Genomic DNA, 14,058 nt, shown 5'->3' with positions numbered 1-14,058 from the left:
TTGATTGTCTTGATGCACTATTACCACTCCATTGATAGGACGATGTGGGACTTCCAGTGATTCTACAAAGGCTGTGTAAATTATGACCCTCCCATATAATGTCAGGAGCCTCGTGCATTGGGTACACCCTACTTAATAATTGCAGGCTTCCCCTTTCCATGGTGGTACCCACGCACTTTAACGATCAGTCATAGTTGGTAGGTAGGTGTCTGATACTTATCCTCTTGGAATCAAATTGGAGACCAAAGAGAGCTACCAAAGTCTAGTGGTATAGTTAGCCTCACGATTAGCACATTCAAGCAGGATATATCCAGCTATTGTGACTGTGACTCCATGGCGGAACTGACAGAGGCATCATCCTCCTCCTCTGCCTTTTCATCTGGATCTTCCAAGTTCAGTGTATTTCTCAGCTTTAGGGGTGAAGACACTCGCAAAAACTTCACCAGTTTCCTCCATAAAGCTCTCAAAAACAGTGGAATCAATAGCTTTATCGATAGTGAACAATTGTGGATTGGAGAAGCCATAGGCCCAGCTCTCCTTAGAGCGATCGAGAGGTCCAAAATCTCGATCCCTGTCTTCTCTAAAGGCTACGCCTCTAGTAAATGGTGCCTGCTGGAACTTTCTCATATACTTGATTGCCACAAATCCAAAGCTCAAATGGTCCTTCCCATATTCTTAGACGACGTCGGGCCATCACATGTTCGGAATCAAACTGGAAGTTTTGAGGAGCCGTTTCAGGAACATGAGAAGAATTTTGAGCCCCATATCGTAGAGAGTTGGAGGGAAGCTTTGAGAGTAGTAGGAAATCTAAAGGGATGGGTTCTCAAGGAAGACACAAATGGGTAACTCTCTCTCTCTCTCTCTGTCTCATATCTTAAACTGAGGGGATGTATATGTGTTTATATACTTCATTATAACTTGTTAGTTCACAAATTTGGTGACAAGAAGTTAATCACAATAGTTAAGAATATTGTTATTAGTTTGCTGAACACTATTGTTTAGAATGAATTTTGCTAATCAGTATTTGGGGTATTATGATCTTGGGGTCATCGATGATTGTTCTTTTCTATTTCAGAGCTTCATATTGTTTGAAGTCCAACGTGGTTTGGTTAATCAAAGAGATTCAACTTTCCTCTTATGATGTAGAATATTTAATAGCTCCAAGCCACTTGGTATTGGAATAAACTTGTAACTTAGATCGTCTGGATGTTTTGTTGTCATTCGAAAATGTTTTCTGTGGGGGGAGTGTACCCCCAACGATCGGACACATGGGAGGGCAAAATGACCCCCTGTTGAGGCTTCTGCGTATGCTCTTATTGGCCTGAGCCGCACTCCCAGACAGAGAACACATCCCCTGATAATATTTATGTTTATATTAAATGTGCAAATACATAGGACATAAATCGAAAACCACCATACCCCTCGTTTGTATACAAGGATGCATATTTCCAGTTTTCAATCATAATTAATTCTCCTTATTTTTTATTTCTTTTTATCTAATTAGTTCTTATTGTGATTTTACTTTCGATATGAAATGATTGTAGGGATCAAGCAGAGCTAGTTGAATTAGTTGTTAGAAGGGTTTTGGAAGAATTGATTACTAGCACCCACTTGGCTGTATGTAAATACCTTATTGGAATAGATTCCCATGTGAATCATCTATTATCTTTATTAAATATTGGTTCCAATAATGTTCTGTTCGTGGGAATCTGTGGTTACGGCGGCATTGGAAAGACAACTATTGCAAAAGCAGTCTACAATTGCATCCTTTCAACCTTCAATAGGCATAGTTTTCTTTCAGATGTTAGAGAACAAGCAACACAATGGATGGGTCTAGAGACTTTGCAAAAGCAGCTTCTTAAGGATATCATCAAAAGAGACATTGACGTAGGTGATCTTCATAGAGGAAAAATATTGATAGAACACAGTCTTTGTGAAGAAAAAGTTCTTGTTGTTCTTGATGATGTGGACAGTCAAGAACAGGTAGATGCTTTGGCTGGTGCATTCAATTGGTTTGGCCAAGGAAGTAGGGTCATTCTAACAACCAGAGACGAACATATTTTGAATGTGATTAAAATTGATAAAGATAAAATATATAGGCCTCAAGAGCTAAATCATAAACAATCTCTTCAACTATTTAGTTTGCACGCTTTTTCAAGGGACCTACCTCCTGAATATTATATAAAAATTTCACATGATGTGGTATGTTATTCGGGAGGGTTGCCTTTAACTCTAGAGGTGTTGGGGTCTTACCTATCGGACATAAGTGGCAAAGAAGAGTGGGAAAGTACATTACAAAAATTGAAAGAAATTCCTCTTGAAAAAGTCCAAAGAAGGTTGAAGATAAGTTATGATAATCTAGAAGATGATTATCAAAAGGCTATATTTCTTGATGCTGCATGTTTTTTCATTGGATGGCCGAAAAGAACCGTAATTTCCATATGGGAAGCTTGTGGCTATCATCCGAAATCAGCAATACATAGATTAATTAAAAGATCTCTTCTAAAATTTGAAGATTATGGCAAATGTTATCTGAAGATGCATGATCAGATTCGGGACATGGGAAGGAATATTGTCAAAGAAGAAAGCCCAATGGAGCCGGCTAAGCGTAGTAGGTTATGGTCTTATGACGACATCTTGGATGTGTTTCAAGAACACAAGGTATGTATATCTTATGCTAGCCCTAGTAATTTAAAGGCATCATAATAAAAGGTATATTGGAACCAAGCACAATATAAACATCGTGCATTGAGTATTGTTCTACATTTTATAATTCTTGTGGACAATGACTTGGACACTTTACTATCTTTACTATGACACTCAAAATGACTTGGGATGCGCCTTTTATCACTCCCTGTTCCTCTTTGGTTTTTTTCCCCTGTTTTGCTGGGGTTATGGCTGGTGTTCACCAATTTCCTTTACTTGAGTTATTTTCTTTTGTAGGGAACTGACATGATAAAAGGCATGCTCCTTCCCTCTGACTTACCGAGTGTTTACTTAACTAATGAACACTTTGAGATGATGCCCAATCTAAGATTTCTTAGAATTAAATCAGACATGTTCATGGGAGACATTTCGGACCTTCCTTCTGGACTAAGATGGTTCAGATTGAAGAACTGTCCTTGGGAAATTCTACCAACCAATTTTTATCATAAGAGACTAGTTCATCTCGACCTATCATGGAACTTCATGATTGAACAAGCTTGGCATATTGTGCCTCAAGATAAAAATAAGGTATAGTATTTTGCTTTTTCTATTTGTTCATTTGATTTTTAAGTCTTATTGATAGTACTATAATATATATTAATATGTGTCCTCTTCGTTTGACAGCGGTTCCAAAAGTTGAAAGTTCTCAACCTGAGTTATTGTAGACATCTTTCCAAGTCCCCAGATTTTTCATGGTTTCCTTTCTTGGAGAGTTTAAATCTTGGATACTGCAAGTCCTTGGACAAGTTAGACAACTCCATCGGACAGTTGAATAAGCTCAAAAGTCTTATTCTCAAATATTGTTACTCACTCAAGATGTTACCCGATGATGTTGGACTATTAGAGAAACTTGAGGTATTAGATGCTGAGAATTGCGTTGGACTAGTAACACTACCAACAGCAATGGGGAGAATGAAGTCTTTTCATAGCCTCAATCTCTTAGGAACCAGAATTTCCAATATTTCAAAATTACCAGATGATTTTTCAATGCTCTCGAATATAGTGGAGTTGAAGATGTCTAGGGATTGGCCTCAGGTAAGACTCTCTCCTACAGTCCGGAATCTTTTGTTGGAGAATGGGGAATCAGACCAGAACACGGAAAAAAAGAAACTTAAAAGAAGCTAGAAAACAAGACAGGAATTGTGCAGCTGCAGAGCTGAGGAGGAGAGGTGGTTTTGCTTTTGCAGAGGAAATTAGAAAGAGAAATTGATCACCTGAGTCCTGAACTGCTTCTGCTGCTGCTCTACTTTGCTTTTCTTGTCAATCTGAAATTGATCACCTGTGAATTTGAGTCTGAAATTTGACATTTTACTAATCCATTACGTGTACAAATACAACTTATCCAATCGTCAGTTGTCTACATGACTAAAAATGAAGGACCATCCTGATAAGCTTATCAAGACAGTCCTTCCTAATGAACTTTTACCATTTTAATTAGATAAGTAATATGGTTGAGACTTGAGAGATATAGAAAAATATTAAGTGTGCATGCACATCCACCTTTAATACTTAAACAAACAGTAAGATTTGAAATATATTACAACATAAAATTGTATATTTGTGATATCTTTGATCCGAGTCATTGATCCATGAGAATGTGTACATGTTAACATTAAGTTATGATGCAATGATGGAGCAAGAATCCTCAAGACCAGCTTGAGATGACATGCAATGTATCTCAGAGCCACCGGTAAACTGGAAGAAGCCCGAACCAGTCAACCTTCTTCTGATTCTGCAGATTTCAAGTTACGAATTGAAACATGACCAAGATTTAAAAATCATTTTCATTAAGTAGAAGGAACACATACCGTTTATGGCTTCCATGTTACCTTCCTTGTACACTCCAAGGGGCGAGCCATGCACAGATAAAATCATTTCACCATGCTTTGGTAGCCTTCGAGTTTTAGGGGTCATGCCAACAGACAACCTGTGGGTACTCACCTGTGATTACAGACACAGGGTAGGCCACTTAAGACGCATTGAGAGTAACATAATGGAACATTACAGGGAACCCACACAAAAAATAGAACAGGAAATAAGACTATCAGCTCCAAAATATTGAAAACCCCATAAGGGTCAAAAGGCATTCACAAGCTAACTGTATAATGCTATGAAGATATATTGAGGATGAACTTCTTCCTCAAAAATCGAAGTTGGCTTATCAAACATATGCTTACAAGTGCAGAATTTTATTTCCAGGGAATGTCTAGATAATTCTGTATGTAAAGAAATAGAACATTACAAGGACCAGCATATCAGACACATTTAACTTCTCAAAGCAAATAGATACAAAGAAACATGCAAAAGTTGTGTTCAGATGATGAAGCACTGATTTGAATAAAGGATGAAACATGCAGAATAGTCAAGAAGCTACAAACCCCAGGGGTTCGGAAGGCCTCTTGTAAACCAAGCATCTGAGTATCTGATTGCTCCTCCAAAACCTAGAAAACAAACATAAGTTTGAAAGGACAAGAAACTGAAGTTGCTGTAAGTTTTAAGAGTTGCAGCAACAATGGAAACAGAAGAGGTGAGTGGACATACATAGTCTGGAATCTGCAAGTTTGCAGAATCAAAAGGGTTTGTTTTCACTGCAGGCAATCAAATATAACTCCTATGAGGATACAATTGCCATAAGGTGGTCAAAATCTCTATGCACCTACCCTTTTAAGTTAATACATACCGGATTTACTTGAGAACTCGAATCCACCAAAATTTGGGATTACACCAGCAAAATCCGGATGATAAGACATGGACATCCGTTGTAAAATTGATGTGTGTATGTTTCTTTCATCCGTGTGACTCATGAACAAGTTCCCGTCTTCATCCTTCAATTCCACTTCAAATTGTCCATCCTTGTTATTTCTTACCAATGACAGGTTTGGTAAATTTTCCTTGAAGAACTGCAATACAGGGGTTTGCAGCTTTTCCTCACTGAAATTTGAGCGAAGCAATCTCAACCCAGTTAGGAGGCATTCAGTCTCCAAATCACGAATTGCCCTAGTAGCAGCGATTTGACGTTCAACTGTAACACGTGAAAAAGATTAGATAATAAATCTGGACCGTTGAAGAAAAAATAAAAGATACCCAAGAAATTAAATCATGCAAAGTACACTAAATTACAGGATTTCAACTCAGAAAAGGTAGCATTAGAATTCCAGATTGTACATGAAGAGAATATTTAGCTTTTCTGACAGCTTTGCATCTACCAATATCTCATTAAGGAGCTTTTGAGCCTAATTCTAGTTGTTTTCTCCTAAGCAAAGATATCCATGAAGTCTGAATCTTCTTATACAGATATTCACAACCAAACAGGAATCTTAGGAAATCCTATTTCCAGAAGACAAAGGAGGTTTCATAAACCAAGAAAAATAATAGGTGCAGAGATTCAAAAGTTGATGTCACAACACACATATGAACAGTTGAATCATAACCAGTAGGCAAATGCACACATGTACAAATTTCAGGAACACGTAGCTACACTAGAAGAAAGCCAAAACAAAATACAATTGAAACTTGTAAAGCTCTTTGTTAGGCATTTCTCCTCCCAAGGCATGATTGAATCTCAATAGAATAATTTAAGATGACTGTACAACAACACCAACAAGATTCAATCCTGCAAGATTGATTGATTGATAGAGTTTGTAACGTAGTTCAGCCCACAGCCCAGTGTCCAAGTCAAATTGTCGAGGAGAGAACCTTCAGTATAACAGGCAACAAATAACTTTTCCTCTCCACCAAAAGTGAACATACCACAACACTTTCAAACATTTAAAGAAGAGTCTGCACCCTATCTTAAAACAAAACACACAACAAAACCCTTCTCCTCTTCTCCTCTTCTCCAAAAGTCAGCACATCACAAGTGCTCCAAATGCTTACAGAAAAAGTTTCATCACTCAATTCTAGAAGGGGGGAGGGGGGGGGGGGGAATTAAATGGCTTGTATTCTGATATTCTATGCATTCCTGTAAGTGATGATACTTGAGCTATTCACACTTGACAGATTAATCCAGTTGCATATTAGCAACACCTAACAAAAAAGATGCCTCGTAAGTAACAGGGCTCACAATGATTTCTCCTAAAAGAGTCTCAAAGTTCAAAATAGCCCCAACCTGCCTCCTTTTCAAATTTAAATTAACCTCCATTAATAAGCAGGGCAGATCACCATCAGCCAAGTCTAGTAGTAGACTACAATTTATGGAACATTCCATGTAATTATCTCTGATAATAAATTTAACCCTCCACTCAGGGTTTTAAGTATTGGTAGCTATCATATCAGATCAGCCGACACGTATCAGTATTGGTAGGTATCAATATGATACTAACTGATACAATACTTACTTTTCAGAAAAAGTTTTTATTGATCAATATGGGGCCGATACCGTCCAATACAGATAAGATACACTTGATACGCCTCTTTTAAAGCTGCAAAACAGAAACCGTGAGTGAGATATGAAACTGAGAGCAACCGAAGGCCTTGGAAACTTGGTTTTCTCTTCGATATGAGTTGGAGGAGATCATCTAACAATAAAAAAGGGGGGGGGGGAAACTTAATCTTCACCATTTCAACAAATTTTGGGGACTTAGAGTGCTCACGGATCGACAAAGATTTGGGCGAAGAAGTTGTAAAGTTGTATCTTTTTTTATTATTTTATTTTGTAATGCATCACTAGCTTAGGTAAAAATGACTCAAATTATTATTTTATTTTGTAATGCATCACTAGATTGGGTAAAAACTACTCAAATCCTTGCATCATGCTGATATATATATTTAAATAGTGTATAAGAAGATGTTTTATGCTTCAAAACTGTATTTTATATGTACCACAAACACATTCATGCATTTCTTGACCATTTCCAAGCTTATCTTGCGTCTCTCCGATATGATACAATACGTCTTTTAAAATCACCCCTCTGATACTATACCCAATAGCGATACTTAAATCCTTGCCTCTACTCATAAAAACCCATGACCTGTATCCCTTTCCTTCTTATGAAACCTTTCGTAATTAGTGACAGCAGATGAGAGAACGCCAGAGTTTTCCTTAACAGATGTTAAATGAAATATTTTAGATTAAAAAAGGAAGGCGCTTGGGGTCATACTTCAAGGCAGCTTGAACAATGAAGAACCTCGCCAATGGGGCATCTCTTGTTAACTTTTCTTTTTTATTATCATATATACCTTTAGGTGTGGCAGATTCTTTGCATTAACCTTGAAACTTAACTGTCAGAACAAAAATAAAATTGCAACAGGTGGAAAAATTGCTTAAAAAGGTCACTATGTGTGATACATTGAGATCATAATGACCCTAATGCCCAAAAGCCTGATTGCTCACAGTTTGCTCGAAAAAATAATTTTGCACATGCCAGGCTTGATGATTGAATTCTACCATCACAAAAAAAGAAATAAAAAAAAGTGGAAGGAACTATGGCAAAATTGGAAATATCCATGTCGCTAATCCTAACAGCCCTCAATTTCAACCATCAAGGATGTTGATTGTATGATGCCCAAATGGAGAAGAACAAATGAAAATTGAAGAAAAGAAAGCACAATAAGGGTACAAAATGGAAGCTTACCTTCATGATCCCTTAATGCATCTTCTGGCATCTCAGCTTTAGGCTGTTCATGTGCATCATTTAAATTGCTGGCAAGTGTTGTAGATGCTTTTGGTACATTTTTCTTAGCTCTTCGCTTTGCCATTGCATAAACAATAATATCTTATGAAAACCAGATTTGGGTTTTCTACAATGTCTTGAATGTCACAGAGGTATAATTACCTGCAGTAAAATACACATTTAAAAGAAAAATTGGTATACTTGTACTTGTTGGGCAATTCTATTTGCAAACTATCCTTAGAAAAGAAAAAAAAAACAGAATCAATTCATTACATGTTATATCAAATTCCAATCGGCACATAACAGCTTTTAATCAGTGTTGTCACAGTGTTACTTTGAAAGCCTAAAAGGAAAAAAAGCAGCAGACCACAAAAAAAATTAGAGGATATTTGAAAAAATAAGAGTATGTGTGTGTTTTTTGTTTCTTTTCCCTTTTTTTTTCATTTGGGGGGGGGGGGGGGAGGGGGGAGGTAAAACTAAGTCACAGACCTATACCATTCATATGAACAGAGAAAAATTAAATTTAATACACAATATATAATTCATGGTGCAACAACATTCACACAGAAGTAGTTAATTTTCTTTTCCCATAAATAGGAGATAATCAAATATAATACACACAATAAAGTTTCTGCTGTGTTTTGGTTCACTGCTATTCTGTTTCTGTAGGTTTGTTAGTGTTGACCTGTTTCAGCCTACTATCTCATCAACTTCTCTATCATTCATTAATCAGCATACTGCTGAACATGGGATAGCAAGTGATCCTTCCTTATCTATTCTCAAAAGAATAGTTGATTGGCAATTATTTTTAATGGATCACCAATAACCTTTGACAAACAACATCAAGCATTGCCAAACCAATACAATCATCTTTCCATATCCTCACCTTCTCTCCATTGCCCACCTCCCTAGTTCCAAGGTTCAAGGTTTTGGTTTCGAGCCTAGTTTCAACTAGGCTCAAAACCGAAATATTTCATGAAACCGCAAAATTTCAGTCATTGTTGGTTTCGATTGATGGTTTCAAGGGCCAAATGACCAAATTAATTCCTAAAACTTCTAAGAAACCCTATTTTAGGTCCTTTAAACATAGTGGAACCATTAGATTGTAAAACACACCCACACACACACACAAACAAAATGGTAATTTGGCTTTGGACCCTAGGTTGGTAGTGTATGCAGCACAATATACAATGTTGTATACACAAAATTTAGTACTAAAACATACATAATTCAATTAAAACTAAAACACGCTTTAAAAGTGAATAAACATAAAGTTAGAAACCATTTCATAATTATCAAATATTAATCATGGTTCATTACAAAGATGTGGGAGTGATTTGGCCAAAATTCACAAAAAAAACTGGTTTTCTATGAAGTTTTCTCCCTTTGTAGTCAAAACTAGCGAAACAATACTGAAACTCGAAACATGATCGAAATTGCAAAATATTGATCAAAACCATACATTTTATAGAAAGGATTGGACTCAAACGAACCAAAATCCTAAAACATGGTCGAAATTTTGGTCGAAACGTTGTAATTATTCACAGGCTGTTTCGTTGAGACAACTTGCGAAACCGAAATATTTCGGTTGGTTTCACAAAATTTCGTCAAAATCTGGTACCATGCCGAGTTCTCCCAAGGTTTCATCTTGGATATTCATAACACTCGTCCTTACACAAGTCCTACACAAGGTATCAACCCTTCTTGCATCCCAACCTCTAACACATACTATAATTCTCACCAATTAGTTCTCTGCTATAGCTTTTTGTTAATTATTGAATCTGAAAACCATTTTCCTAGAAGAGCCTCATCAATTACTTTTACATTCCATATGCCAAGGCTCCAAACTTTCTAGGAAAGCATATCTTTTTGTACTTGCTCCATTATAGGATTCAAATACTTATAAATCAAGCCCCAAGGGTAGCAGAGATAAGCAACTGATACCTCCCCTTTTTCACAGCACAGGGCCTGCATCTATTAAAGAACCATTCTTCCAAAGCTACTACTCCCACAAAGGTGTTCTTTCCTAGATTTACATGAAGGATTGACTTTGGTAGAAAACTCTAAGAATGCTCCCTACATGCTCCATTTGGCTCGTTATAAGAACCAAGAAGATATTGACAACATCTGCATATTACACGTCTCAACTATTCCTTTAGGAAGAAGCATTCAATACATCCAAGATCTTGAATGTAGTGTTTGCTAAGGAGTGGTTGGATACAATCATTTGTTTTTTTTTTCCTGGGTTAAAGTTTCTGTTTTGAACAAAATAGCATCCAAACAGTTGTCTTAAAAAAAAAAGACTTCTGAAAAAGTAAATTTTTTTTCCTTCATAAGATTGCACATTTCATACAACAAAGCCAAGTATTTTAAAGAAGTCCAGTTTTATAAAGCTAATCCCAAACATCTATAGGTCATCAATGTTAACCCGTCAACATTTACAGTTTTTTGTAACTGAACCTAAATTACCAGAAATCATTAATTTAACAGCAAGAAATTTGGATTTTTTTCGACTCCCACTAAACTGAAATTCCATTTCAAGTCAAACCTACTGCACTGGAATCCCATAACCATAGGATCCAGTAGAGTTAAATCCATACAACACAAGGTTACACCTCTAACACATGCACTCGATCCACAATGGTAGCCACAACAACTATTAAAAAATCTATAAAAAAAAAGCTCACGGTTCCTTCACAGAAAGTTAGGAAGGGACCAAACACTCTTAAAGAAAGGGGATTATAATGTTAAGACATCTCCAAAAATTAGGAAACATGAGGGAGAAGAATAAAGTGAAGAAGACAAGTAGACATAAGAAGGGAAGAAATAATGGCGGAGAAGAATACCTGAAACTCCAAGCCTTAGTTCTCCTTCACATCTTTCAATCACGAGAGAGCAATCAGAATCGTAGGAGATCACTTAAGAGTTAGAGCCCTTAAATCTCCCTAACTAAGAATCAACCATTGGCTCAACACTCCATTTAGGTCTCATTTGGCCCCAGCATATGCCCCTTGATTAGTGCATTACCATTTCCCCCACCACTTCTTGCGGCCCAAAAGTCTGATGTTTGGTACTCTTTAGGTACTCAACATGAGAGTATGAGACTTATAGGCCTATAGAGGTAACATTTCTCCAACATTCCCATTCTATTGAACTCCTCAACCTCATCCAGTTTGTTAATGCAAACACCAAGAAACACGAAGTAACAAAACAGATTCAAGTAAGGATGACACAGAGATTTAACGTGGTTCACACACCAATTTGGTGTGCTACATCCACAAGTGAAGCGGAAGATGATTCCATAGTTATCAAGGCGACGCCATGGCGTCCAGGCTCCTTGGTCGCCTTGGGTGCCTAGGTGGGCGCCTTGCCTCCATGGCGGTGTCACCTTGATTTTTGACCCTCTTAAACCCCATGGTCGCCTTCCCGCCTTGATAACTATGGATGATTCACTATGTAATGGAAGAAAAATACAGTGGAGAAATCTCAAGAACACTATAAGTCGCAGTAAGAACTCGCCCCAGAAAACCCTAACATGAAAAATGACAAATCACACACTTCTCTCTCTTGCTTACACAACAAAACAATAAGACAAAGTAATACTCCTCCAAGTCGAGTCGATCCACTGGGCTCTTGAGCCTATCGGTCCAAGCCCTTTGCTACCATCACAGACCTCACAAATTTTGGGTCGCCACCAAAAAATATCGGAGCGAGCAAACTTCAAAACGGGTACAAGAATTCAAGACACACATAACAAAGTCGTCTTTTAACTCATCAAACACTTATGTGGATGCCCATTGTAAATATGTCTAGATCCATTGCCACAGCCAATTTGACAGCTTGATGGCATAGAAAACTCCACAACAACCTCATCTAGTCTACCAAATAGAAACCTTGAGAAAACAGACTAATAATACATCCACAAAGATAACAGATTTTTATATTAGGATTCCATGTCCTTTCTCTATTCTACAAGTCAACCCTATATGCATCCTAAAGAGACGAAGCAAGTTGGTGTCGCAACACCAATGCATTAGTTTCTAAAATTATTTATTTCCATCGATTTGAGTTAGGTTAAATGAAATAATTGTACATTTGTCCGGCTCCAAGGGTCTCTATGTCTTTCAACATTAAAAAAGCAGAGAAAGGAACGTTGAGAAAAAAAAAACAAATCAACTTTTCAATGAATCAGAACATCATACGCTGCATATATGCAGGACACATTCCAATAATGCTAATAACACTAAGAAAATACATGAATACAGAAAGTCAAAGTGTTATAGATTTTGAACAGATTGATATAAGACAAAGGCAACATTTAGCCATAATGTGTAAACTTTAAAACATCCTTACAAATTCGAATCCCTACCCCACCCCCGCCAAAAAAAAAAAAAAAAAAAAGAGAGAAGATTAAAAATGACACTCCATCACGGTGTCCCTCCCAAAAATCTAGGCTATCTGGATTGTTGACGCCAATTCACCAAGCCCACCGAATCGATGTTTCTTTGAGAAACTTTGCTTCCGTGGTAATGCCTCCCCTAGAAGAAATTTTAATCTTGGGTTGAGCTCGTCTATTATTGTCGATTCTTCTTTTGTGTTTTCCATTCCTCTCCCACTTTCTTCAGAAATTTCTGCTGTCAGATTTTTTTGTCTATCTTCTGATCAATTTAGGGGATGTTCATTTAAAAAAAAATGCATCACTATATCTTGATGATAAAAGAGTACCAATTCAGAACTTTTAAATTGAAGAAACAGGAGAAATGAACACCATAAAGCATAGATCTTTAGATGCAATTGTCTTAATTTGTCTGCTCAAATGAAAGAAGAAAAGAGACAGCTATGTTTACCAATAACCCTAGGTGAAAATTGGAAAAGCAGAGTGAGTATTCAAACAGAAGAGACATCAAAGAGCAGTGGAAACGCTACACGCTAGGAATCAAAGTATGAGAAAGTGAGAGAACTGACCTGGTTCCTGTAATAGCCGAAGTTATCACCGTCCCAACCATTCTGAATGACCTGCTGCTATGGTTTGCAATCGATTTCTCTGGGTCGAAGTTCGAAGTCGCGTACTGTGTCTGTGACTGCGAGCGTCTGAGCGAGGAGAGTAAAGAGTTGAAGGAAATATTTTGAAAATAAAAATGGTACGCCCGCCTAGTAGCGGCAATGGCGGGATTTGAAGTACGTTAGTGGGACCGGTCGCATTGGTGCCATACTTGCTAGGTTTCTCTAGCCTGCGTGTAAAGTTTGGCCCTATCAATCGGAACCCGAACAGGGTTTGGGTTGGATTTTTCACTTCTAAGGGCGGATTAGGGTTGAAATTTTTTGGCTTTGGATCAAGGTTGAGCCCAGCCTGGCCATGTGTTATAGGTTATGTTTTATAATTTATTGTTTATATTTTGCAGTTTTTGTTTAGTATCTAAGTATCTTTTAGTTTACCAAAAAAAAAATTTAATTTATCTATTGAACGAAAATATTTATAATTTTAAGATTAAGCTAATCTTTTTAACCGAAAGAAATGTCTAATAGTCAATTGAGTATGAACAAACCAATACGCAATCACATGTGTCTCATTTTTTTAATGCATAGGACACCATAAATGGCAAAAAAGCAGGGCAAGTCAAGGCCAACCAGGCCCTAGAAAAAACAAGGATTAATTAGGACCAACCCGACCCGATCAAGGCCATTCAGGGCTGGGCTGGACTGGGCTAAGCCTGAACAAGGTTGGGCCTGGGCTGAGATA

General features: G+C 37.3%; 2 protein-coding genes across 2 annotated transcripts; one reads left to right on the top strand and one right to left on the bottom strand.

Annotated features, from left to right (window-relative positions):
* The first annotated feature begins 333 nt into the window (after window positions 1–333).
* On the top strand, window positions 334–3,831 carry LOC122639227 (disease resistance protein RUN1-like). The gene is made up of 4 exons (XM_043832050.1): window positions 334–842; window positions 1,545–2,661; window positions 2,944–3,234; window positions 3,331–3,831. Exons 1-4 carry the CDS (start codon window positions 334–336, stop codon window positions 3,829–3,831), a joined length of 2,418 nt encoding a protein of 805 aa, XP_043687985.1.
* A 345-nt stretch (window positions 3,832–4,176) lies between these two features.
* LOC122639450 lies at window positions 4,177–13,373 on the bottom strand. Its single transcript, XM_043832311.1, has 6 exons — window positions 13,284–13,373; window positions 8,280–8,480; window positions 5,387–5,728; window positions 5,248–5,294; window positions 5,085–5,147; window positions 4,177–4,647 (listed from the first exon to the last, which is right to left on the bottom strand). Exons 2-6 carry the CDS (start codon window positions 8,401–8,403, stop codon window positions 4,453–4,455), a joined length of 771 nt encoding a protein of 256 aa, XP_043688246.1. The 5' UTR covers window positions 8,404–8,480; window positions 13,284–13,373; the 3' UTR covers window positions 4,177–4,452.
* Between the last annotated feature and the right edge of the window lie 685 nt (window positions 13,374–14,058).

This window comes from Telopea speciosissima, chromosome 9 (assembly GCF_018873765.1).
Source record: "Telopea speciosissima isolate NSW1024214 ecotype Mountain lineage chromosome 9, Tspe_v1, whole genome shotgun sequence".
Classification (NCBI taxonomy): Eukaryota; Viridiplantae; Streptophyta; class Magnoliopsida; order Proteales; family Proteaceae; genus Telopea; species Telopea speciosissima.
The sequence above is the reverse complement of the archived record's forward strand: the minus strand, read 5'-3'. Positions and strand labels throughout refer to the sequence as shown.